The following is a 24,114-nucleotide window of genomic DNA, read 5'->3' on the forward strand; positions in this document are numbered from 1 at the left end:
GTGAATTACAATGACAATGCTGCCATGCTACTCTATACCAGCACTGGTATAACATACACACAAATAAACTTAGATTTGCATGTTAGCTTTGTTCTGAGCATACAGAATACAGCAGCACCAATTTCCTAACTACTGTCTAAAATGTTAAATAGAGGTATTTAGCATGCACCCTTTACATTGTACAGTATACAAAGGTGGCTACTGATCTAACAAAGGAAGACCCATTACTCTATTAAAACTAGTGCATGTTTACTTTGGGCTGGGCTTTTCAAAATGATCTGCCTTTTGAGTTTGTGTGATTCTTACCAGTAGTCTCTTTACCCCAATAGGTGCCTCACACAAAGCCGATGTGCTATATTTACTGCAGGTTATTGAATCTCAGCGATGTGTACAAAGTGACTACTTTTGTTTGGGTGTCATGGAACAAAGTTTTTAAAATAGTGTAAGTTATGTCTGGAACCAAGATGTAAAAGATAACTACATGATGTCAAAGAGCGGAAGTAGTAAAATAATACAGTAGGCTTATATGGTTTAAACTGATTTGGGGATTAGATTATTGTTTTTCTAACGTAATGTTCTTCATTGCATTATCATTTCATTTTATGCCACACCTGCCTTAAACTATAAAACAAGCAACAACACAAAACTACACTCTTGTTGTCACTTATGTGAAGTTAAACCTACCAAGAAGTTTTTATATGGATTTATGCTCATAAAAAAGTGATTGATTACTGTTGATTAAAGTTATAAAATATCATAAATAAAACCAATAAAGTATAATACAAGTATTACATTTTTCCTCTACCAAAACTCTGTTTAGTGCACTACTTTTTATTTCACTGGTTTGATTCAACAAACAAAAACAGTCACAGCAACATTGTCAAATGCTGAAAGCAGGACACTTTCTCATGGCTATCATGTCAGACCTCATGCCACAAAATGTTTCATGCCATTCAGTATGATGCTGAAGGTAAATGAGTTCAGCCATAGGCCTAACAGGAAAATAAGCAAGTGTAAGTGGCTCCAGAGCCACCTGACATGTGAGTGGACTGGAATACATCCTATTTGCAGGTCTGACACAGAATTAGCTGCAGTGAGCAGATAACAGTTACTGTAGGTTCCTGGTGCTGCACTGTTACTGACACAGATATTGCTAGGAAATTGGGAAGAGGTTGAACATTTGTTGAAACAAGACAGATGAAGAGAGACATCATATGGGATCAATCTGGAAAAAGATCAGGCAGGTGACTGAGGACAGGATGCTGTTTTTCAGCAGCACTCACACCAAATGTCTGCTGGATGGAGGAGTCATCAACTTCTCTGAGGTAGGACACAGTTTAGTTCATTCATATCTGTCATTGTCATCCCAATAGATTCTCCAGAATTAATATAAATGTTTGATTTGGATTTACTGATCTTACTCTCTGCCTTTAATTTATAGTATATAAGACTGCCACTTGTGATGTAATATGAAACATGTAGGCTTAATTTTAGGCAGCCATAAATGACCAGTCTGGTCTTAATCTGTAAAACTAGCTTTACATTTAGAGAATGATTTTAATAGGAGCTGAGTGTGTGTCAACTTAAGTAATACAACAACATAAACAATAAGATCAGACCTAAGATAAGACAACGATGTTATTTAATTGATCCCCAGCAATGGAATTTAGCATTTTAGAAGCAGAAAGAAAATATCATAGAGGCAGAGAACGGATACAGATACAGTAGCCTAAGAAGTCAAGTGCAACAAAAACGCTAAATCATAAGTTACAGCTATACTTTAACCTAGACCAGTGCATACCTGTTTTGTATAGGCTACAAGATGTGAAAAAGAAAAAAGATGGACTGTAAACAGAATCTGAAACAGTACAAAATGTGCACAAAGACTTCTGCTTCCCTCATCCTGATTTATGTTTCAGTAGGCTAGATTCCATTCAAATGAGGTGCAGGCGTGTCGAAGACCTGCAGGGATCGAATTAACTTAACTACCTGGGCTGACAGTGAACGCAGCAGGACAGGCTCTGTGTGTCTCTTATGCTTACTCCGTTGAAGTATCTAGTCTAACAGTTGTTTACGAGGAGGACAACATGTAAAGAAAGAAAAAAAAACTTTCGACGACTATTCTAATTCATTGTTATGTGTTGGCTTAACTTTACGCTAAGAAGAAGAAGATGAGCGGCGGCGTGACGCGGATTGAGGAACATGGAGAAGAGGACAACAAAGCTAACGTGAGTGATGAATTAGCTCATATCTTTAATTAAAGAGAGTTAAATCCCTGCAACATTTAACTTAGCGTTAATGTATATGGTATTCAATAATACACTACTGACTTATTCCCACTTTATATTTCTTGTGGTACCACTATTAGCCTAACTTCATTAACGTTACAATCACAACTGTGATAAATAATGTTATTTAGCTAACTGTTGAGCTGAGAATTTGGTCTGTTCTGTGTAACCGAATATTTGAGCGAATCTTCAGTTACCCGTATGACTATATGAAAGTGAAACTGCACAGAAAAATAACATTTTCGAAAATAAAAATGTTACCTGTAAAAAGGTTTGTAGGCCTATATAGCCTATAGCCTTCATGAGACATTTGAAAATAAGATTATGTGACATGTAAAGCAGAAAATTCACTTTTCGCCTAACAGATGATGTCAGAATACATTGTGGGATCAAAACGTTCTTTGTTCACAGATGAAAGCAAAATGTGCTTTTCGGTTGTTTCTAAAAGTTTAGTTGCCATATTCGACACACATTTGTTTGTTATTAGTATTACAAACTTCAGTGTTAAATTTCAACACCACTAAATGCAGATAAACACACTATTATGTGACATATCTTGTTTGATTAAGCATTAACTTAAATGTGTGTTGCATCAAAGCAAATTTGATGATCATGGCAAGATGATTATGGCAAACAATCAACATGATCTTTTACTATATAGTCAGATAGGTGCCTGGAGCTGGAGCATGTCACTCTGATGTTTTTAATTGTCATTGTAACATAATTTATGCCTTGAACATGTGGCTGAATTTAAATCGAAATGACCGCAATTCAAAAAGCAAGTGAATTACTTGATCTACCTTATTCTCTGAAAGAGATAAATGTAAAGCCAAATGGTTGCTGAATTCAATAGCTAGTCATTGTCTGTACAAAAACACATATATCATGAAATACTCATAATAGGTCAACAGGTCAAAAGAGCAGGTGGGATTGCTACTTGTTGCATAATTTGAACACGTCACTTATCACTCACTTTACCTACAGAGTGACTATGTGTCAATGTGTACATTGCACTTTGACTGGAACTTTAATGTGCTTTTTTGCCTTTGAAAAATTTGTGTGGGGCCTGTATTGAAATGTGTTTCACAGAAAAGCTAGTTACAGCCTTCTGTAACTTGATATAAGAATAATTGATATGTTGAAACAAGTGAAGTCGGAACGCCCTACTTAACCATTGTTAGTTAATTATATTATTCTTATATTATAAGTATTATACCCTCCGGCCATGTATTTATGGTTTAAAATAATTAACTAATAAAAACTTTTTATGCCGTTCAAGAACTGTATTAAGTTAAGCCTTTTCTTGAGAAAACTATTGATCTAATGTAGAATTTACAGAGGATTCCGTGTCAGGAGGAGTTCCAAAGAACTCTTTAAGGAAGTGCTAAGACTTGTTGGTTGAGTAGTTAATTAGAAGCATCCTCTTTTCATTGACAGTCAAAGAATGTTTCTTTTCTGCCCGATCTTATTTCAGTAACATGTATTTCACACACTTCCAAGTGTCATTGATATATTATCAAAGTGACATGAATAGCTATTGTCAAATGAAAGGTTAAACATTACATACATTTTTATCATGGTTAAAGTAATTCATAGTCCTAAACCATTGAATTAATACGTGTTATGGCCTGTCATAATGCGCCAGGATGGTGGCATGAATGAACACATCCTTTGTGTTTGTAGATATCTGGCAGGAAGAGGAGAAACACATAGTCATGTCTAGACTAATAATACACATGTTGCAAATGGATTTTTGGCAACTTCCAGCTTTGATGGGCTCTAACTGTGATGAAAAAAAATTAATAAATGATTAGAGGAGGGTTTAAAAATCTTTTCCTGGATTTACAGTTTGGAGGGGATCATTTTCTGTAACATTGGATGTAACAGTGATTGAGGGCTCTATACGAATGACCTTGAGTTGATCAGGTTGACGCTACGGTTCTTTTAAATGGCCATGACTCTCTTGGGGATAGCTTTTTTGTATACCGTGATCTCACTGTAAACATGAGCTTTTGCATCCTGTTCTGCAAACGACATTTAAGGACGACTGTTAAGGAGTTTAACTGTTTTGTTCCTGATTATGACAAATTACATTCAAGTTGATGTGTGTTCTGTCATAGCGTGAGAACATGCTGGGAAGAGCAACAATGTCGTCGGCAAGGATATTATTAAAATAGCTTAGCTGGATTGTGTTGCTGATTTTTTTTGGTCAAATCTAGGGTATACTTAGCTACATAGGAGAGATCCACTCTAAGCCTCTTGTGTGTGACACTGACATTGATAAATGACATGTTTGCAATGCTCACATATAAACAAAAGGATAAGAAACTATAAATTCATACACATAGCGTGATAACTAACAGGATGTTTAATACACACCTGCACACATTGGAAGTCTGCTCTTTCTGTATAGAAACATGCAAAACTCTGTATGTAAGACATGATGTCAAACTTTTACTATACACTAGTGATCACAATTATAAGTCAATTGACAGAGCTTAATCAACAACAATTTTGTTAATCAATTAAATGTTTAAGTAATTTATTAGTAAACCTGTCAAACATTCAATAGGTCCAACCTCTCAAAAATTGCCAATTTTTGGCTTTTATATAATTGTAAATTGAATACCTTTTGGTTTTGGACTGTTTCTTTGACAAAACAAGCAATATGAAGGCCTCATCTTGAGCTCTGTGAATTAATGATCAGATTTTTTTTTTTTAAATTGATAATGAAATAATTGTTAGTTGCAGCCTTATACACTTTAAATGGTAATAAAATAATTAGATTAGGCATTAATTTCAGTGATAAAAGTGTAATGTATAAAATTTCAGAGACACATGGACACACACAAGCATGAGCATATATACTGTGGCATTTGACTTTTGTTTGCACCGTTTTGTTTACACTGCACACACTCACTGTGCCAGTGACTGTTATATAAAGACGTTTCATTAATCTCTCTTATGTAATTCGTACCACACATTCCTCAGAGTGCTGCTACCTACCACTGTCACCATGTGGTAGATACAGCCTTCTTCATCCCCCAGTCACCCTAAGTAAGTTAGTGAATATTTGCAAACATTTAGGCTACAAGACTAAGTATTAAAGTTTAACCTAGTCACTTATTTAACTCTTAATGATTGAGACTGTTTAATGAAGATAAAAGCCTGGTTCCAGACCTCCAAACTGTTGCCCACATCTTTTAGTTTTTTTTGGGGTAATTCAAATCAAAAGTAAAAAAAAAAACAACCACAATTTAGTTTGATTATGAAACTATAAAGATGGCTTTCAAACTGTTGTGCAGTTTAGATTCTCCATCAACAAACCTCTTTGTTCATGATTGTTTAGAATACATTCAGAGAAATGTTCCCTCCAGTTCTTTCCATTGTGTATTTGGCATTACAGTCCTGTAGGGGAGGCTAACAACCATGTGCCTCCTTGGACTGGCACTGGAGAACAATCTGGAGGGTTGGGCAGCTGGTGGAGCCTCACCCCAGCCATGTAAGGCAAGACAGCCTTGGCTTCCCACACACTTAGTCACAAAGACACAGACCGTCTGACACAGCTGCCTGAACATCATCGGGAAGAGTCCCTTCGTCTGCCCAGGTAGATATCAGTGTGATCCTATGGGAGATAAAGTAAAGGGTTTGCATTTGGGTTGGTACAGCGTGAAGTGCATGATGGTACTTGCGGTTGTAGTTTTGTCTGCTTGATGAATTGTTTGCTTATATGATTCATTTAGTTGTTCATTGTGAACTCGTCATACATAATAAAGAGCTACTTTACACGAATTAAACCAGTCCAAAAAGAGATACTTACAAATATAAAATACAGAAAGAGACATTAATTAACCCTTTATTGAATTAGCAATATTTTATGCAACATCAAAACCTTAATTTGTGTGAGTTCAGACAGAGACCACAGAATGCAACCATTGCCATTGCGTTTGTCAAGACGAAAAGCAAGTTTAAAAGTTTTTAGAGTCACTTTCAAATTGTCAGTTACTTGTGCCATGGAGAAGTGAGTCCGTATTCGGTGACACATGCTGTTGGCATCAATCAGAAGGGAAGAGTAAATAAATAATGTGTGATGGCTTGGAGCAGGACTTGTTGATATAAATACGTTACCATGTTGTTTTAAGGGTTTTATGTCTTTTCTTATCATTCATAACATGTGTCGTCGTGTTGCTGAGCAATAAAACTGCTTTGCTTTGACTGCACTTAGAGATGGATGGATTTCACACGTTGCTGTGATCTCTGTTGGCCCTTGGAATGTGAGTGTAGATACTGGTGTTGGTGCAAATAGTGATCTACTATTCTACTTTCCCACCTTGTTAGAATGGTGTAGTACATAGATTTATAGCCATGTTTGGTTGATCCTTTTATTCATTGTTTTTCTTCAGTTTTAGTCAGCCCGTACAGCTGACTACAGCAGTGATATCATCAGTAAACAACAGTCATGGAAGAGATTGTAGCTGGATAACTGGGATTGGATGGCCCTGTATTGATTCTGGGAGGTCACTGACAGTATGAGGATGGTCTTGTATCCCAGACACTGAGGTGAAGCAGTGATGTCACCTTCAAATCAGTAAACATGAGTCGCATTGTACAGATGTGTAACTGGCTGTTTTCATATTAACTGCAGGTCTAATGCAGTATGGATGATCTGAACTGTTGATTTTATTTCCCCTGAATACCTGACCGTAGAGAGATATTAGTGAGAGATATTATATCTCCTCTACTGTACTGTACTCTACTCCCACCTCAGAACTACAGAGGAGTAAACCTGCGTAAAGAACCTATAGCACTGCTCTGTCCTCCTTCTCCGTTCTCCGATATGACGAAGCAGGACACTATATACAGAAAACAAACTCTCCCTCAGGGCTTGCTGATCTGTGAAAAGATCCAGTGGCAGATTATTTACCTGAAGGTTTATTTTAACACTTTGTTTGCGTCGCTGAATTGTTTATCTCTCTGTATAGTTTATCTCTCTGTATAGTTTCACACCAGTAGATGTCAAATCAATTGGATATCACTTTGGAGATATTCCTTTGGACACACTATTGGAGGCTTGCAGTGATCTCTCAAATAAGGCAGAGCTGTTTTGACCACCATACCTACTACTACTACTACTACTACTACTACTACTACTACTACTACTACTACTTCAGTGAAAAACGCTGATCATGGCAGTTGCTGGCAGCACAGAACATGAACGTTAAGATACTGTCTCATCAACATTGCTTCATTGTTTTGTTCAAATGCATTCTTTTCCCCATGTTATTGATGCTTCTGATGATTCTTAGTGCCTATGTGTAAACAAATAGTGTGCCTATTACCAGTTGTACTTTATATATTACTGTAGAAAATAGCAGTGCAAGAGGTTTCTTTGTAGTAAATTAATTTGATGTTGCATGGTTTCTCCAGTAGAAACCTTTCTGCACAGTGTTGTGCAAGACGTGGAGTATTTAACTATAACGTTGTCTTTTGATCTTATCAAACTCATGAGAATCTGACGTGGATTTATACCTCAAGGGTAGAATCAATCAGCTGTAATGGAACAACAGCTGAACGCCTCAATTAGTGGTTTTGATATACTCTCTTAAGCCATTTTCATTCGATTCATTTCACCTGGAGATTGATTTTATCGTGAAATGAGTTTGTAAACATGACACTCATGTCATATAAGAGACATGGAAAACCTAGGGATACCACTTAACTTTGCAGCCTTTTTTCCTCTGTGTTTCTAAGTTAATTTGAAGGTTACTAGAAATGCCATTGGAAATGGAGATTAAGCATTCCCTGAGCTGCATGGACAAGCCCAGTGGAGCAGCACTCAAAATGGAGGCAGATATTTATTGCACTGTAAATGCACAGAGCAGATGAAAGGGTGGATCACATTATGTACAGTAATGTATAAATTTGTACATGTCTACACAGCAGAGAGCAAATATGGATTAGAAAAAATGAAGTTGAGGTTATATCTGGTACTATAACCTTTTTATGTAGAAAATTATCCTCGTATCCTAATACCTGTCCTTGCACACATTTTCTGTCTTAAAGCTTTAGTGGGTAACTTTTTGATATTATTGAACGTCCGTTACATTCAAGCCATTGCCAAATAAGTTGCTACAAAGCAAATTAAGACTATCAGCTCCACACAACTCTCTCTGTATTTCTCAGTCTGGCCATGTTCAGAAGATCAAGGTCGTCTGGTGACTTTCCTGTGCAGAAGCTCGAGTGAAGATAATTACCTCTTCTGAAGAGTTCCATCGTGGTTTTTTTAATCCTCTGTGTCCTCTTTGGCTACTAGCAACTGCGTGGAGGAACCATTTGGCCTGTAATGACACCTAGTAATAAGTATTAGTAATATGTCATTTGCGGGCTTGGTTCCCAGTCAGCCTCTTTCATCCATAATCATTGGTTGGGGACTGTTGTCATGGTGCTGTGATGTTGACCTGTGCAATATAACTTGAACAATCAAGGATTTTGAGGTAATAATGCACTCTTGTTTTGTTTTTGTGAAATTTGGTGACATGTTTGATAATGAGCAGAGAGTGCATTATTGCCAGAGAGATGATCTTATAAGAGCAACATTGTTGTCTGCAGTTTCTCATATTTCATATATATATATTTCTTTGTTTTAAACACACTGCTGTTTCTACTCAGTGAGTACCAAGTCTACCTATAATTTACTTGTATGAGAAGGTAGGTTATTACTGTAACTTATTCTTCAGGTGTGCTTATTTTGAAGCTCTGTGAATGAGTGTCAGCCACATGTCCGACACGTGAACTTGTCTATGCAGTGGGTTCCAAAGAAACACCGAGGAATAGCGTGTGGTGAGGTTGAACATTATGTTTCTGTGAACAGTAAGCACCTCCCAGGGTGTGTCTGTCTTACAATCCTCTGTGCAAAGCCCTTAAGCTGTTGCTCCCTGAGATCACAGAATGAAATGTTGGCCTGCCTGTCACTGCCTCTGATGGTTTTCAGACATGGCAGTTACACACGAAGATCTGCCATTCAAGCTAAACCATTTATCCTGTGTTTGACTTGCAAAGTATAGAACTAGTTGCTTACGTATGTAACCAAATATGTCCCCGCATGTGATATTCTGGCTCGCCCTTTGTTCTTAAGCCATAACTTAACTGAATGTCTGTCGATATTATGGTAGGCATGTTCGCACATACTCTAAAACCATCAAAACCCATTTAGACGCAGGTTTGTTTTGTGTGTCACACACACACAGACATGTTAGAGCTCACTGTGATTACTTTTTCATTGTAACATTTGTTTTACCTGTGTTGTAGTCTGACCCCCACAGGATGTAACAAAGCATTTTGCTTTATTTTCATTGCCTGTTCTGCTGCATATTACTTTTTTTTTTGTTTATATTGAAAAGAGATTATAAAAACAATAGTGTTGCCATTCTGCCCATGTTTCGTAATTCATCGTGATCTGCCGGCACCAGGCATCACGTAATTCGTAATTGCCTAATATCCTTGAAAGTGATGCTATTGTGCCACGTTGTCTCATAGAGCTGTAACATTCAGCCGCTGACCGGCACTTAAAGTGTGTCCAGATGACTCACTGCTATGGTGTTACTTGGAAGCCAGATACAGCAAAGGGCTTTTCCCAGGAAAGGAGCGGTTGAATGAATGAAGTTTGTTGTCTGGTGGTCCTACAGTAGCTATCAAGTGTGAAACAAAATCTATAAGAGTTGCAAACATTTTTCATTCTGGTTGGGATCATTTGTACCTTCTCATAGTCAGGTTTACATGTGGTAAATCATGTGCGCACTGAAGTTATTATTGCAGCACAGCCATTAAACATACAGCTGACAACAGACTGTGGTATGTAGAGAATGTGTCAGGGCCTATTTATCATTCCTGCACTGTAATCACAGGTGTCATTCTCACAGGGAGCAATTAAAGGTGTGAAAAGTGGCTTTATTAAGTGTACAGTAGATACGCTATGTGAGCAGTATCACTGTGCCGTCATGATGTGTTTCTGCTGCTTACTGGGTGACAACAACCAAACAAGACAACATTAAAACCTGAAGCAAGTACTTAAAGGATGTGAATGTAAACTATTATGCAGGTAAAAAAAATGTATACGACAAAGAAGATTCCTGATGTCCTTTAGCGGGATTTAAGACCGGGGAAAACCATCTGTTTGTATTGTATATTATGTAGCATCATCTGCCTGTGAAACTTGTAAAAAAATATCTCTGACTGAAAATAAAAAGCCAGTCATGAAAAACACATTTTTATGAGCTAAGTTTCAGGTTCCACTAGTGTGACACCTGTGAGCGTTGGCTGTAAACACCTTACTTTACTCTGCTATAACCTCCAAACAAACTCCCCTCTGTTATAGCCTATCTTCTAACTAACTGAGCATTTATTCGTATATTGTTACTATGTTTTGGCTCAGTTTTTTAAATAAATTGTCATAGTAGTTTGGGTACTTCTTAGACTAGAAAATAAAATCATCAAAGAAATTAACATAATTAGAGTCCAAACATCTACAGGACATTTTGTTCATGCTATTTTTGCTGTTGGCTATTAGATTGTTTGCGCAGCTTGGCTTTTTGTCTGATAGCTAACTAATTAACTCTGTAGCTGACGCCCAGACTAAGTTAAATTAAGGCCACTGATGAAAGCACCCACCACAGCGGCACCACAAAGGAAAAAAGCATTTTTATAGGTATCCAAATAATAATGATAATATGAATTAAGTCTTTAATTCACGTACTGTAGGCTGAACAGCTACAGCATGTTCCATATAAGAGACATATGAGGATGTACATAAACATGCATGCATACATACCAACACATAACACCATATTAGGATTAAGCATGATTTAGGTTGGTGATGAGATAACAATCAACTGTGTTCAATAACTCACCTGTACCTGGATTTTTATCCTCTACCTAAATTGAGATTAGTTTGTCAGAGGGCCAAATTGTTTTTCTTTTTCACATTCAGACAAAAAGCACCACAGTTTGTGTGGAGCCATACCTCCACTTACTTAAATGGGTGTTGCCAAGGAGGATTATGTTAATCAAAGCAAGTATTTGCTTTAGGGAAAGGTTGTACTTTGTTATGTAAAACATATTTAGTAAAGTTTACAACATGAAATAAATAAATTAGGATGTGAACTTTGACTAAATGGCTATGACCAACATAGAACAACATGCACTTCCAGTGAAATGTGATCAGGAATATATTATATGTAATAAAAGAATACAGGACAAGCTGGCGCCCTATCAAAAACAGCTTATAATTTGAACAAATCAAGGAGTTATAAAGATAGAAATAGATGAAAACACCCAGGCCTGTGGGCTGAACACAAGTCAGAATTGCCAGTATGAGTTGTTGAACAAACTATTTTCTATTAATGCTGTTTGAAAGTGAAGTTGTGAAATTCTCACATGATCTGTTTTTATTTATATGGCAACAAAGTTGAATGGAAAGTGACTCAGCAGACACATATGTTTTGAGTGTTGGTATTTTTGGCCAGCTATTGCACCAGACTGGTTTCATTTTCTCCAGCAAGTGTTTGGTCATAATCACCAGCCTTTGCCCCAAGGGTTGCTAGGCTTTGTGGTCTAACAGTGTGGCATCCACAGAGGAACTTCAGAGTGGGGAAGTTTCATGACTAAAAGTATGCCTATCTTTCTCTGCTCCACCCTCTTTCTCACTGATGACTTTCATTTTGTGACCCTCTCCTTTTTCTTCATTGGTTGTTTTTCTCCGAATACCCACAGCTCCAGTAAGTCATCTATTTCCTCTCATGCACTCATCCTTCATTTCAGGTCAGATGCAGGCGGCTTGGACTCACTCTACAAGATCAGGATCAGTCAGGCTCCACCTCCGACCGGAACAGCAACAAGGTACAAAATCAAAGGGGAAAACAGTTTTGTTATGTTGTGTAATCAATGAAAGAAAAAACAGTATAGGATGGAACGTTTACTAAACTATTTTCACTGAATATAGGAGAGCAGCATAGCAGTAGTGCTGCCACAGAAACCAGAGGAGCAGGAAGAAACACAAAAAGTTGAAGTCATTAAGGTATGTGAGCTTGTTTTAGTGTTTGTTTGCATAATTGTATGCATGTACGAGCCAGTCCACCTTTAATGCTTATTGAAATTATTTTGTTTGCTCACCTGTATTATCTATCACACCCCTGTCATTGTGGTGTACAGGTTTTCCTCAAAGCCCGTCCAGAGAAAGCAGAGAGTGTCAGAATGCTGACGGACGAAGTGTCGCAGATTCAGGAGGTCAGTGTGTGACAGACGGAGCTGAGCAATGCTTCCTTCAAGCGCATTTAGACAATGAGTCAACATTCAACCACCAGTGGAGAACATTAGAGCGTGTGTTTTGCCGGGTTTGATATAGTGAAAGGCATAGTTGTAGTTTCTGCAACACATTTTTTAATGCGTAATGTGTTTCTGTTTCTAGGTGAGGTACTGTCTGAAGACTCTGAGAGAGCAGATGGCAGCCAGGCAGAACACTACCAGTAACAAGGTACACACCCTCTGCATCAAATTTAAAGATGATTTGATGACAAGTAGGTCAATGAACAGAAAATTAATTGACAGCAATTATGATACTGGACTAGATTTGGATCTAAAATTGCCGCATTTGTCTCGTCAAAGTGGTGGGGATATTTTCTTCATGTGTTTGTGTTTTGTGCATATTTTGCCTATGTTTTCTTAAGTTGTTGTTTGTTGAGCTTTCAATACCATAAAATGAACTCAGTTAGGCCTGCAACTAATTAACAAAAGATTATTTTCTTATTTATTAATCTATCAAGTATTTCTTAATTAAATAATTGTTAAAGATTTAAATCAAAGACGAGCAAATATTTTTAAATAATGGGAACAAATCGAGGCAAGAAAGCATCAATAACATTTTGCTGATCTGACCCCCAAAGAGAGTCAAGACAGTGAAAACCTGGTCAGCATGAGTCTTTTACTTTGGGCAGAGCACAACCAGGAGCCCTTGAATGGCATCAGCAACTCGCTGATATATGATGGAGCCAAATTGTGCGAGGCCTTTAAAAAGTTATTACAAGGATTTTAAATTAAATTCAAAATTTAGCAGGAAGGCAGTGAAACAAAGCCAGCACCAGGATAATACAGGGACACTGTGGAGTCTTAGGTTTAAACAAAAATAAGGTGCATTACGATAGTAACTGTAGTTTTTCTTATGTATGTGTTGTCAAAGTGATGAAGATCCTTTCCTTCATCTGCTTGTGTTTTCTTGAGTTTCAGTGAAGTGATATCTTTAGGCCACTGTACATTTTACAAGTAAAAGGAGAAATAAAGCATTAACCTACCGCTGCTCTCCTCTTCAGTATCCAGTCAATGGCTTCAGAATCAACATGCCCAGCAGCAAACCAGCTGTCACCTATGGCAACACTGTTCTCACAGAGTCAGACGCTCAGGTAAGCAAATCACAATTCAGCATCTCTAATTTGTGTTTGCTGTGGCTTTTATGATCTGATTATTCATCAGTTTAATTTGAGGAATGGGGAATGGCAGAAACCAATTTCAGCTGAAACTAGTTTGAATGCATTACAATTTTACATTTTAAATGATGATAACAAAGGTTATCACATACAGCTCAGGGGCTCACTTACATTCTGACTAATAGCGTGCACGCACGCACGCACGCACGCACGCACGCACGCACGCACGCACAATGTTATTGCATTTCCAGTGCATCAGTCTGGACTCGGCACAATACAATATCTCCTGTAACATAACACCATTATTTACCAAGAAAGTAGTGTTGGAGCAAGGAGATATTGTGGCTGTCTACAACCAGTGATTTGTATGTGTGGTATGTAAGTAACCTCGGGTCAATTTACACTGCCCTCCATTCTAAGTAGTGTCAGAATATACAGCAATGCAAAGCACTTTTTTTTTTTTTTTTTTGTCTGGGAAAAGTATTTTGGAAGGACAGCCCAGAGATAAAAGGTTATCTCAGCATAATGTAACAGACCTGCCTTGCCCTCAGGTTCTAGTAGTTTGCCAGATTACAGCCTAATTAAGCATGTCACTTTCTGTCTGCTTGCACTCTCAGGTCGGGGATAATCAGGAGGAGAGTGTGAGGCTCAGGGAGGCGACCAAGCGTCTGTACGCTCAGCTGAAGGAGATGGACAAGAGGCATCAGGAGGAGAGGGAGAGACTGCAGGTCTGTCTCACGAGATCAGTAACATGATACGATTTCCTGTCTGCAGCTATGACTCACTCCTCTGCTGCTGTCCTGTTTCTTTAATCATTCTCATTATCAGTCAGTCTTATCTTTGGATTTCATCCCTCATCCTGTGACCCCCACTGGTTTGGGTCTTTGCTCCACAGCACATTCATGTGTCAGGTCATGTAGGGACAATGCCCCCAGACTTACTTGCCATTAGCAAATACATTTAGGCTGTGATTTGGACAACAACAAAAAAATTGAGCAAATATTACAACACTTTAGAATGTGCCTAAGACCAAAGGACCTAAATCGCTTAATGATTTTAGACCATTATCATTATGAAAACTTTTGAAAAAATTATAAAACGGGAGATTTTAGCAATAATACAGCCACAACTCGACCCCTTACAATTTGCCTACAGGGCAGGAAGGGGGGTCGAGGATGCTACGGGTAGTCTGCTCAACACAGTTTTTAACCATCTGGAAGGGGCAAAGCGATTTGTAAGACTACTATTTATTGATTTTTCATCAACTTTTAATTGTATCCAACCTCACATTTTAGCAGAAAGACTTTCAAAGACACACAATATTAACCTAGGGCTAATAGCATGGCTAGTTTACTTTTTATCCTCCAGATCCCAAAGGGTTAAAGTCAATGGTGTTTTATCAGGCAATCTTTTATCTTCTACTGGCTCCCCAAAAGGATGTGTCCTCTCCCCTCTCCTTTTTGTCTTATACACAAATGAATGTCGTTCACAATATGATGGAAGACATAAATTTGCAGATGACTCTGTCATTGTGTCTTTATTAATGAAAGTGTGATTGAACACGGACCAATAGTGAAGGACTTTAACGATTGGTGTAAGCGTTCTTTTTTAAATATAAATGTCTCTAAGACTAAAGAATTGATTATTGATTTTAGGAAACAGTTCCCCCCTCTTCCCCCCACTATCATTGATGGCCAACCTGTTGAGACAGTACAAGAATATAAGTACCTTGGCACAATAATTGATAGCAAGCTATGTTTTGAACCACACACTGATGCTGTCTGTGCCAAAGCCCATCAGCGTATGTATTTTTATCGAAAACTGAGGAATTTCAACATTGACCCCACGTTTATGAGAAGGTTTTATTTAGTCTGTTTTAACCTTCTGTTTTATTTGCTGGTTTGGTTCTCTGTCCATAAAAAACCAAAAATGACTAGAGAGTATCGTTAGGACATGTGGCAAGATTGCAGGCATCAACCTCCCCACTCTCTCTCACATCTACTCCAACAGAGTGGCAAAGAAGGCCCGATCCATTGCAGCTGACCCTAGCCACCCCTTGTCCTGCCAGTTTAAGTTACTTCCCTCAGGCCGTAGGTACTCCATGCCTAGATGCAGGTCCAATAGACTCAGAAACTCTTTTATCCCGACTTCTATTTCCATTTTAAACAATTTGCCAGAATTGTTTTAAATGTATGCATTTTACTATTGTGGTTTAGATATTGTGGGTATTTTATGTTTCGTTGTTGTTTGTCTTGTCTTTATGTGTGTCTGCTGGCTGTACAAATAATTGCCCCTCGGGGATAATAAAGTGACCTTGACCTTGGTCACTGACAATTAGCACTAAACACAAAATGTTATTCTAAAAATGTAAGTTATTTTTTTGTTTATTTGAGATGTTCCTGGATCTGTTTCCCCACCATCCAGAATTAGTTTTGTGTATGTTTTCCAGCTATGAGCAGCTCCTCACTTTCTTTTCCCATTGCATTGTGGGAATATACTGTATATCAACCGCACACTCAAAATTCAAGGGTTTTAGTATGCAAACCGAGTATACTTTATTTTGTGCGAACACACTACATACTTAAAATCTGCTTAGAAATAGTATCTAATAAGAATTTGGGACACAGCTCATGTACTGTTAAGGAAGGTAACGTGTAAGGTGTTCCGTCCTAACAAAGAAACTTACCAGAGAATGAGCAACATGTCAGTAATCTCATCTAACATGAGTGAAAACACCTCGGTTGGTTGACTAATGGTGTGTAAGGGATGATTTCAGTTTATTGAATGTGGGTCTTGTTTTTGTATATTTGTCTATTATTCCTAATGGTTACAAAAAAAATATTGTAGTCACCAAGTTAATTGCTGGGATCTGGGAAAGCTACAAAACTGCTATAACAACTCATCGGAAAACACAAGCAGTCAGACAATCCGAGAGGTTTTAAACAAACCATGCTATCTGTTGTAAACATCAATTACAGGTTATAGACTTCCCTGGTTTAACTTGTACTACTGTACTCACTGTTAACATTTCAGGGGCACTCATTTTTAGTTTTTCCTCCAAATAAAGTGATTTTAGATCATCTGAAACTGTCGGATAAACCCAATCAACTGCTACCTGGGAGCAGAGGTCTAATCAGCCAGAGTAATTGCAAACAGTAATTGTTGGGTGTGCAGAGCCTTTAATAGCATATCCATCACTAATTACGTCGTACTTGGTTCTGTGGCTGTGTTCACACTCACTGCATTGGTCCTGCAAAAGCGCAGGTCTTCCCGTTCATTTTGAATGGGGGTAGTGCAATTAGACTGTGGAGGTGGGGACCGCAGGGGGGGATCTGAACAAAAGTGCAACAGCCTGCTGCTAAAGCTTGAGACAGATTCAACTTTTGTGAGAGTCCTGTACAGGAAACATCACTGCCTCTATCGCTGCCACAAGAAAGTTTTACAACACTATGAGGGTAAAAAAACGAAAACACAAGTACTTAACTGCCCAGGAGTTTGTGTAACAGCTGACTGTTACACAACAAAGCACAGGACCTTTGCCTATTTTCTCTCTCTCTCTGTGAAATGATGATGGGTGGGGGAGGGGGTGGATGTCACTCAAATGGGCCATTTAAGTGACCCTCCCACTGCCGCAGAACGCTCGGCTAATCGCCAGTTCACTTTTTCTAGTCTAAATGGGCCCTTACACTGTGGCTCCCCTCACAGGCCGAGTCACAGGAGTATGGTGTTCGTCTGGCTGAGCAATCTGAGCGGCTGCAGAAGGCTGAGGAGCGGTCGGAGGAGAGGGATCAGCAGGTGGAGGAGCTGCAAAGGCTGCTTGGAAACATGGAGATAGAGAACAGCATCCTCAAAGACAAGCTGGCAGCAGGGGAGGCAGAGCTGCTGCAGCTCAAAGCACAACGGGAGGAAGGGGAGGAGAATGAACAGAGGTGAGAAGAGACACAAAGTTTACTACCCAATAATGCTATTTGTTTCACTGTTAGATATAGGTGAAGTCATCCACTTTTATGTCCTCTAAAAATAGGCAAATATTTATTAATTTGAAATTATTTATCCATTAGCAACTTGCTTTCCAGGGTGCAAAATGCAAAGCATACAAATAAAACCTCCTTTAGTCAAAATTACAAAATAACTTGTTCAGTAGTTATGTATGGCTTTATACTTTATATGTATCAATTTGCTGTTCTCATATATTGTGTGTTTGCAGGTGTGAAAAGCTGGAGAAGGAGGTGGCTCTCCTGAAGGAAAAGATTCATCACCTTGACGACATGTTAAAGAGTCAGCAGAGGAAAGTCCGCCACATGATCGAACAGGTATTCATGCACACAAGCAGGCTGACTAGTAGTGCAAGGTACACACACACACACACACACACACACACACACACACACACACACACACACACACACACACACACACACACACACACACACAATGCAAATGAGCTCTCCGTTGCCCACAACTGCAGAGGAAGCCATTAACAAGGAAATTAGATTTTAAGGAGGCGGACACATAAAGTGTAATTGATTTGCGGAAGCAGAGCCAAGAGGAAACGTGTGGTGAGAACAAAACCCACTTGTCGTGAATAAGTAATGCTGCATCTGCTCCTCTTGGAAAAGTGAGCTGTGTTTCTCCTGAGCATCTCACATTGTTGGTTTGGGTTTGTTTTGTCAATGATACAGCTGCAGAACTCCAGGACTGTCATCCAAGAGAGAGATCGATTCATCAGGGATCTGGAGGAGAGGGTGGCTTTCCTGGAAGCTGAGGTCAGGAGCCTTATATAACTGCAGTTAGGGAATCTGAATGAATAACTTAAGGCTTATAACTATGACTGACTTTATTTTTTATATAGTACTTTTTGTGTTTTTATTTGTCCTTTGTGCTAAATCTAAAAGCGCCACACTCAAGTAAGAGCTGAAAAGTTGTCTTGCATGTACAACTTTCATACTACTGCTCTGTAATTGCATCTGTGCACACAATTTAATGTCATTAACCCCTTTCTGTCTGCAGAACAGAGAAATGCATGACCACATGGAGTACTTCCTGGCAGGCCAGGACCCTCCCCCCCTGACGTCCACTGAGAACAAGCCAGAGGTTGTTTACAGGTGAGCTTTCTTATTCACAGTAAGATGCTGATTTTATCCTACTGAGGTGTCTTGTCTACTGGTCACGCTATACTCAAATGTTCACGTAAACCTCATAACATTCATTTTATTTCCCCCCTCTGTACAGTAAAAGACTCACACCGACGACTCTGACCGACAAGGCCCTCCCGTTCATCAAAGTCATCGAGATTAAGTCCTGAGTGTCAACCAAAGGAATAACCAGAAGTACAATACAGTGTAAATATACAGTATATATTTAACCACCTACCACTAGAATACAAAATGTAGATCTGCAGTGATTCAAAAAGGCTGGCTTAATAGACTTCATGGTGACAAAGCACATTGGTCCTTTTGTAAGTCCCTCATAGTTACTTTTGAGGCTGTCCTGCACACCTTTCTTGGCTCTCTGTATCAAACAGAATTTAAAATAGGAAAGTAAAGGGGAATTTAAACTAGGATCCAATGGTAGGAGGAATCCTAAAAAGGAAACGTGTAAGAAGCTGTGCAATGCAAAGAATTTTTCTGAACTCTTCCATGATATACAAAGACACAAATATGTGCAGTACGTACTTTGTCAGCAAGTCTTCACGATGCAGTGGCAGTAGCAAAAGTTCCGTAAAGTTCCCCGTTTTAAAGTTTTCCACCTCCACTTCTTTCGCATGCAGAAATAAGTTGTTTAAATAGGTCAATATATAAGGTGGGTTGAGTTTAAAAAATAGCTGGAAAACATTAGGGGTATTTGTAGAGATAGAGGCTAGTTGATAGCTACATTTTAATTCATATCTACACTGCCAAGTGCTGCCTCAACACCCTTTTGTATTACACATCTAGTGTTGTGCTAAAATGTTGCATAATAACAACTCTGATTTAACTGATAAACCTAATTACATACTTCTGCATTGTTTGTATGGCTGTTTTTCTTTAAAATACTTGCAATCCAGGATGTACATTTTTATAAACTGAGTACCCATTTACTGTGAACACTGTAGAAAGATACTGTACATTGAAGTCCAATCTGTTTTTGTGTTGTAGACGGTCACATTTTATGGCAATATAATGAAATACCTGGTTTTTGTGAACTTTTACACACCTAACTTTTAACATCTGTGTTGTTGCATCTCTACTCTTTAACCTTGTACTGCCATCTAGTGGAAATATTAAAGACAGACTATTAGGAAAATGGGTTGTAAGGCTTTTATCTCAGACCACGACCATGCACAACCTCACATAAATACAAATCACTCAATATCAATTAAATAAGTTATCAATGACCGTATAAATCTTACATCTGTACAAACACAGTAAAAGGTACACTCATATTTACATTTGGACTTTGAGAAAGATAAAAATAAATCCAGGTGACTTGCCATTAACTTTGCTGTTTTTACAAAAATGACGATGGAAACCTTGCAAGGTTTTCTACAATCCTATTTGTTCTCTGAACACACTCATTAGGTCCAAATTAAGGCAAACAAAGGCCTTGGGTGTAACACGTGCACATAAGGGCTTCACCAATATATACACACACTCACTCACTCACTCATTCTTGACAGTCTGTAAGTTAACAGCGGTCTCTCACAGGGTGCTCTCCAGTGTGTTGTAGTTGTCTTTGAAACTTTTGAGCTCCAGAAAGTGTTTGGGCCTCTTGCTGCGCTGGCCGGTGGAGGGCAGGTAGGTGACCTGGATAGTGGAGGGAGTGCTCCGGACAGGAGAGCCTGTCAGATCCTTGGCTGCAGACTGGTGATGCTGGTCCAGGCTGGTGGTGCTGGAATAGGCTTTCACCCTGAGGAAATGGAAGCAGAGAAAGTGGTGGTTACTATGCAAAAATGTCAACTGTAAGTCGGATGGCATTGCACCAATATATTAATACTAGTACACGTAAATAGATTCATGGATATTAGTAATGAAATGGCAGCAGTTATAGTAATAACGATGTGCTCCGAGCTGAAAACACAAGATTTGTGCAAGTAGGTCTACGCTAGATAGTCGATGATTGTTGTGCTTATAAAGAATGAATGTGTCTCTAAAGGCTAACAATTTAAAATCTGGACGAGAATAACAGCACTTACACATCAGCCAGTTCGTTTAGAGATTGCTGGTATTCAAGAAACTCTGCTTCCCCAAACACCTGAAACAAAGTGTTGACTTTAAAGTCAAATCAGTAATTTGCTACAACGTAACTGCCCATCTTATTCATATTTTCCATCACTCATCAGTCGCACGCAATAACACTTTCACGCACCCCAGTCCCATGGCGAGCGCTGTCGTAGCCTTCAAGCAAACGGTCAATAAGCGCGCTGCGGCTGCTCTTGATCAGAGAGTGGGAGTTGCGCAACTCCAGCAGCCAGTTCCTGAAGCTGCGTCCAGTAAACGCACTGGGACAGCGGCTTATCTCCTGCAGAGGAATTCCTGAGGTCCAAACAGGAAGGAACAAGAAGTGAAGGTTAAAAAAAAGATGACATTTCAATACTCCCCATGGGGAAATTGGGTCATTGTTTATTGCAGTCATAGAGCATAATATATAATTACACAAACAAAAGACTCAAGAAATAAATGTATTAAAAAAAACAATCTTTTTTTTTTTTTTTTTTTTTTTTGAGATTAAAGGTGCAGTAGGTAAGACTTATAAAACTAACTTTCTGTCATATTTGCTGAAACTGCCCTTATGTTCCAGTAGAACTACATGAAGCAGGTCATTAAAAAAAAACAATCTGGCTCCTCTGGCACCACCTACAGCCTGTAGTGTGATTTGCAAAAATCCACAGCTCCCTGTTCAGATGCACGACGCCGCAGACTTGCAATGGAGAGCAATGAAGTCTATTAGAAGCACTTTTCCGGTGATTGCTGAGCGTTACTGCGCAGCCTCCAACTGAGCTTGAAGACGTAAATGTGACGTGAACAACCTGTCTGAAAGTTGTAAGTCTTCTGGTAGCTGGCCCAAGAGAAATATCAATCATTCCCAATCTTGCAGAGACGGAGAGCGTAGGTATATGTAAGGAGATAACATGGGCACAGGCTAATAATTGCTAACTAAAATGCTAGTTAACATTAGTAATAATTAAACTAAAACAGCTAATGTAAGTCGAAACTGCCTGCGAATTTCTCCTGTACTATATGGTAATTTCTCTCCTGTGTGACAGAAAGTTGCGTGGTTATGACACAATTGTAAGCATATTTTTACAAAAACGTCTGCTACGGGGCCATAACGTGAGATACAAGGTAATGGTCAAAATGGCACCATAGTAGGTACGCTTTGCGGCGGCTGCCTTCCCCCCCTTGATTCATTCTCCCTTGTGGGGGGAGGGGCTTAGGAGACAGTTTTGGACTTTAGCAGAAAGGGGGGAGGGACTGAGAAGTTGTCGATGTTAAAAAAAATGTTGGCTAAGTCCTGGATCTTCGCAATCCTACCTAAAGCACCTTTTAACAGATGAAAAGCTGTTGAACTGCTTCTTCTCAAGATATGATACTTGAAGTGAATTTGAGAGATGATACAGTCATGAGTGTGAGAATAACTGATTCAGATATATGATGACACGATGAGAAGAATAATACATGCCCCTGCAGAATCAATATGTCTGAGCATCAAATTTAATCTCTCACCTGAGTCGCGGATGGCATCCAGAGCTTTCATTCTGTACAGGTAGTTGTAGCAACCTGTGATATACAAAACAGGTTTTTGTTAGATTTCGAAAAAAAGAAATGCACTTAAAAAAGATTCAGGTGGCAACAAGATGAGCTGAAAAAGTGACAGACTGATTTGTGATCCTTGTTTCAGCCTATCGTCTTCTTCTGATAGGAGACGAGGTTCAAAGCGGATCTCCTGGACCTTGGACAGTCTGGAGTCAATCTCCTCCCTCAAAGCCTGTATATCAATTCATTTAGAAAATACACAGACATCTGAACTCTTGAACCAACAGCAGCTGATGCATATTCAACTACACAAGAGGTAAACAAACTTATAAAAGAGGAGATCCACCTTACCTTAGGTGCATTGTGGCCAATAGGTGCATGTGGTCCTCTGCGGGATCTCATTGCAAATCGCATGATTTGCCTTTTGACGAAGATGAACAGCAGCACAAACACCTGCACACAAAACCAAACCGTGACAGGACAGGGTTTTAACTTGAGCATCATCACATGAGCAATCAGCTAGCAACCAAAACTGAAACTTACTTACCAAGCTTCCATAGGCCATAACCAGAACAACATTAACCCCTGATAATGACTCTGCCATGTTGTCTGTCAGTGTAAACTGTTTATCCACAGGCCGATTAGCTATCTTAGCTAGCAGTGCATCTAAACGTTACGTTTCTACATTAGCTTGGTAGCTAACAGTCGGTTGTCCATTTAGAAAATAAATGCTACTGTAGCACAGTCGAGACGCTGTTTATCAGCTTTGAAAGGATGTTTCTAGAAAGAAAAAAACTATGCAGCGAGCGTACTGATACTCACAGCTAGCTATTCGTGTTCAGTGACATCATGCATGTAGTGGTAAGTTACGCAGTTCAGCTTGTGCTAGCTAGAAGCTTTGGGACGACAGCGACAACTGATTTGCGACGCTCCATATTACCGTAATAACTGTGTAAGGAGGACCAGTTAGGTCAAACAACCTACGTGTGGTTTAATTCACATTTTGTACAATATATGTTATGCTTTGTTTAGCCCCAAACTTTCATAAGGCCCTAAAATCTACTACCATATGTTTTGTATTGTAGCATGTTTCTTTTTGTACAAAATGTGATTAAAAAAACTAAAGATAATTGGCAATGTTGGCCAAACCATAGGCCAAACTTGTGCAATTAACCACTTACAACCTCACTTTGTTCTGGATATTATACATTACTATTATATTACTAGTGGTAGTAGTAGTAGTAGTAGTAGCTAGTAGAAGAAGTAACGTTAGTAGTAACATATTTAATACTATATTACATATAATTATTTCATTCATATTCCTTATATACGCCTATAGTACATCACATTATTACATATTATTGTAGTGAATGATACCATATGAAATAGCTATACATAACATGGCATATACTAAATACCCTTATATTGTATTATTCATGCTTGTATACACGTATGTAGCTAGTACAATTATTTGCACAATTAATTATTTAATTATTATTTAATATTATTTAATATTATTTTACATACAGTATATTTATTTGTTAGATAAATGCAATCTCTTACACTCCTCATCACTCAGTGTACCAACATTTATTATCTGTGTTGTGCATCCTCACC

General features: G+C 38.6%; 2 protein-coding genes across 3 annotated transcripts; one reads left to right on the top strand and one right to left on the bottom strand.

The window, feature by feature from the left end:
* The first annotated feature begins 1,905 nt into the window (after positions 1 to 1,905).
* On the top strand, positions 1,906 to 20,047 carry tuft1b (tuftelin 1b). Its single transcript, XM_028597643.1, has 12 exons — positions 1,906 to 2,228; positions 12,105 to 12,182; positions 12,286 to 12,360; positions 12,495 to 12,569; positions 12,751 to 12,816; positions 13,649 to 13,738; positions 14,380 to 14,490; positions 17,468 to 17,691; positions 17,970 to 18,075; positions 18,445 to 18,528; positions 18,773 to 18,867; positions 18,995 to 20,047. Exons 1-12 carry the CDS (start codon positions 2,172 to 2,174, stop codon positions 19,065 to 19,067), a joined length of 1,134 nt encoding a protein of 377 aa, XP_028453444.1. The 5' UTR covers positions 1,906 to 2,171; the 3' UTR covers positions 19,068 to 20,047.
* Positions 20,048 to 23,450, bottom strand: LOC114568202 (uncharacterized protein C1orf43 homolog). 2 transcript variants are annotated; one of them, XM_028597645.1, is made up of 7 exons: positions 23,320 to 23,450; positions 22,849 to 22,950; positions 22,621 to 22,729; positions 22,468 to 22,521; positions 21,110 to 21,276; positions 20,937 to 20,995; positions 20,048 to 20,650 (listed from the first exon to the last, which is right to left on the bottom strand). In XM_028597645.1, exons 2-7 carry the CDS (start codon positions 22,909 to 22,911, stop codon positions 20,443 to 20,445), a joined length of 660 nt encoding a protein of 219 aa, XP_028453446.1. In that variant the 5' UTR covers positions 22,912 to 22,950; positions 23,320 to 23,450; the 3' UTR covers positions 20,048 to 20,442. The 2 variants fall into 2 exon arrangements, with proteins under 2 accessions (XP_028453446.1, XP_028453445.1); XM_028597644.1 differs by having other exon boundaries at positions 23,045 to 23,450.
* Positions 23,451 to 24,114: the final 664 nt, after the last annotated feature.

The sequence above is a fragment of the Perca flavescens genome, chromosome 14 (assembly GCF_004354835.1).
Source record: "Perca flavescens isolate YP-PL-M2 chromosome 14, PFLA_1.0, whole genome shotgun sequence".
In the NCBI taxonomy this organism is placed as follows: Eukaryota; Metazoa; Chordata; class Actinopteri; order Perciformes; family Percidae; genus Perca; species Perca flavescens.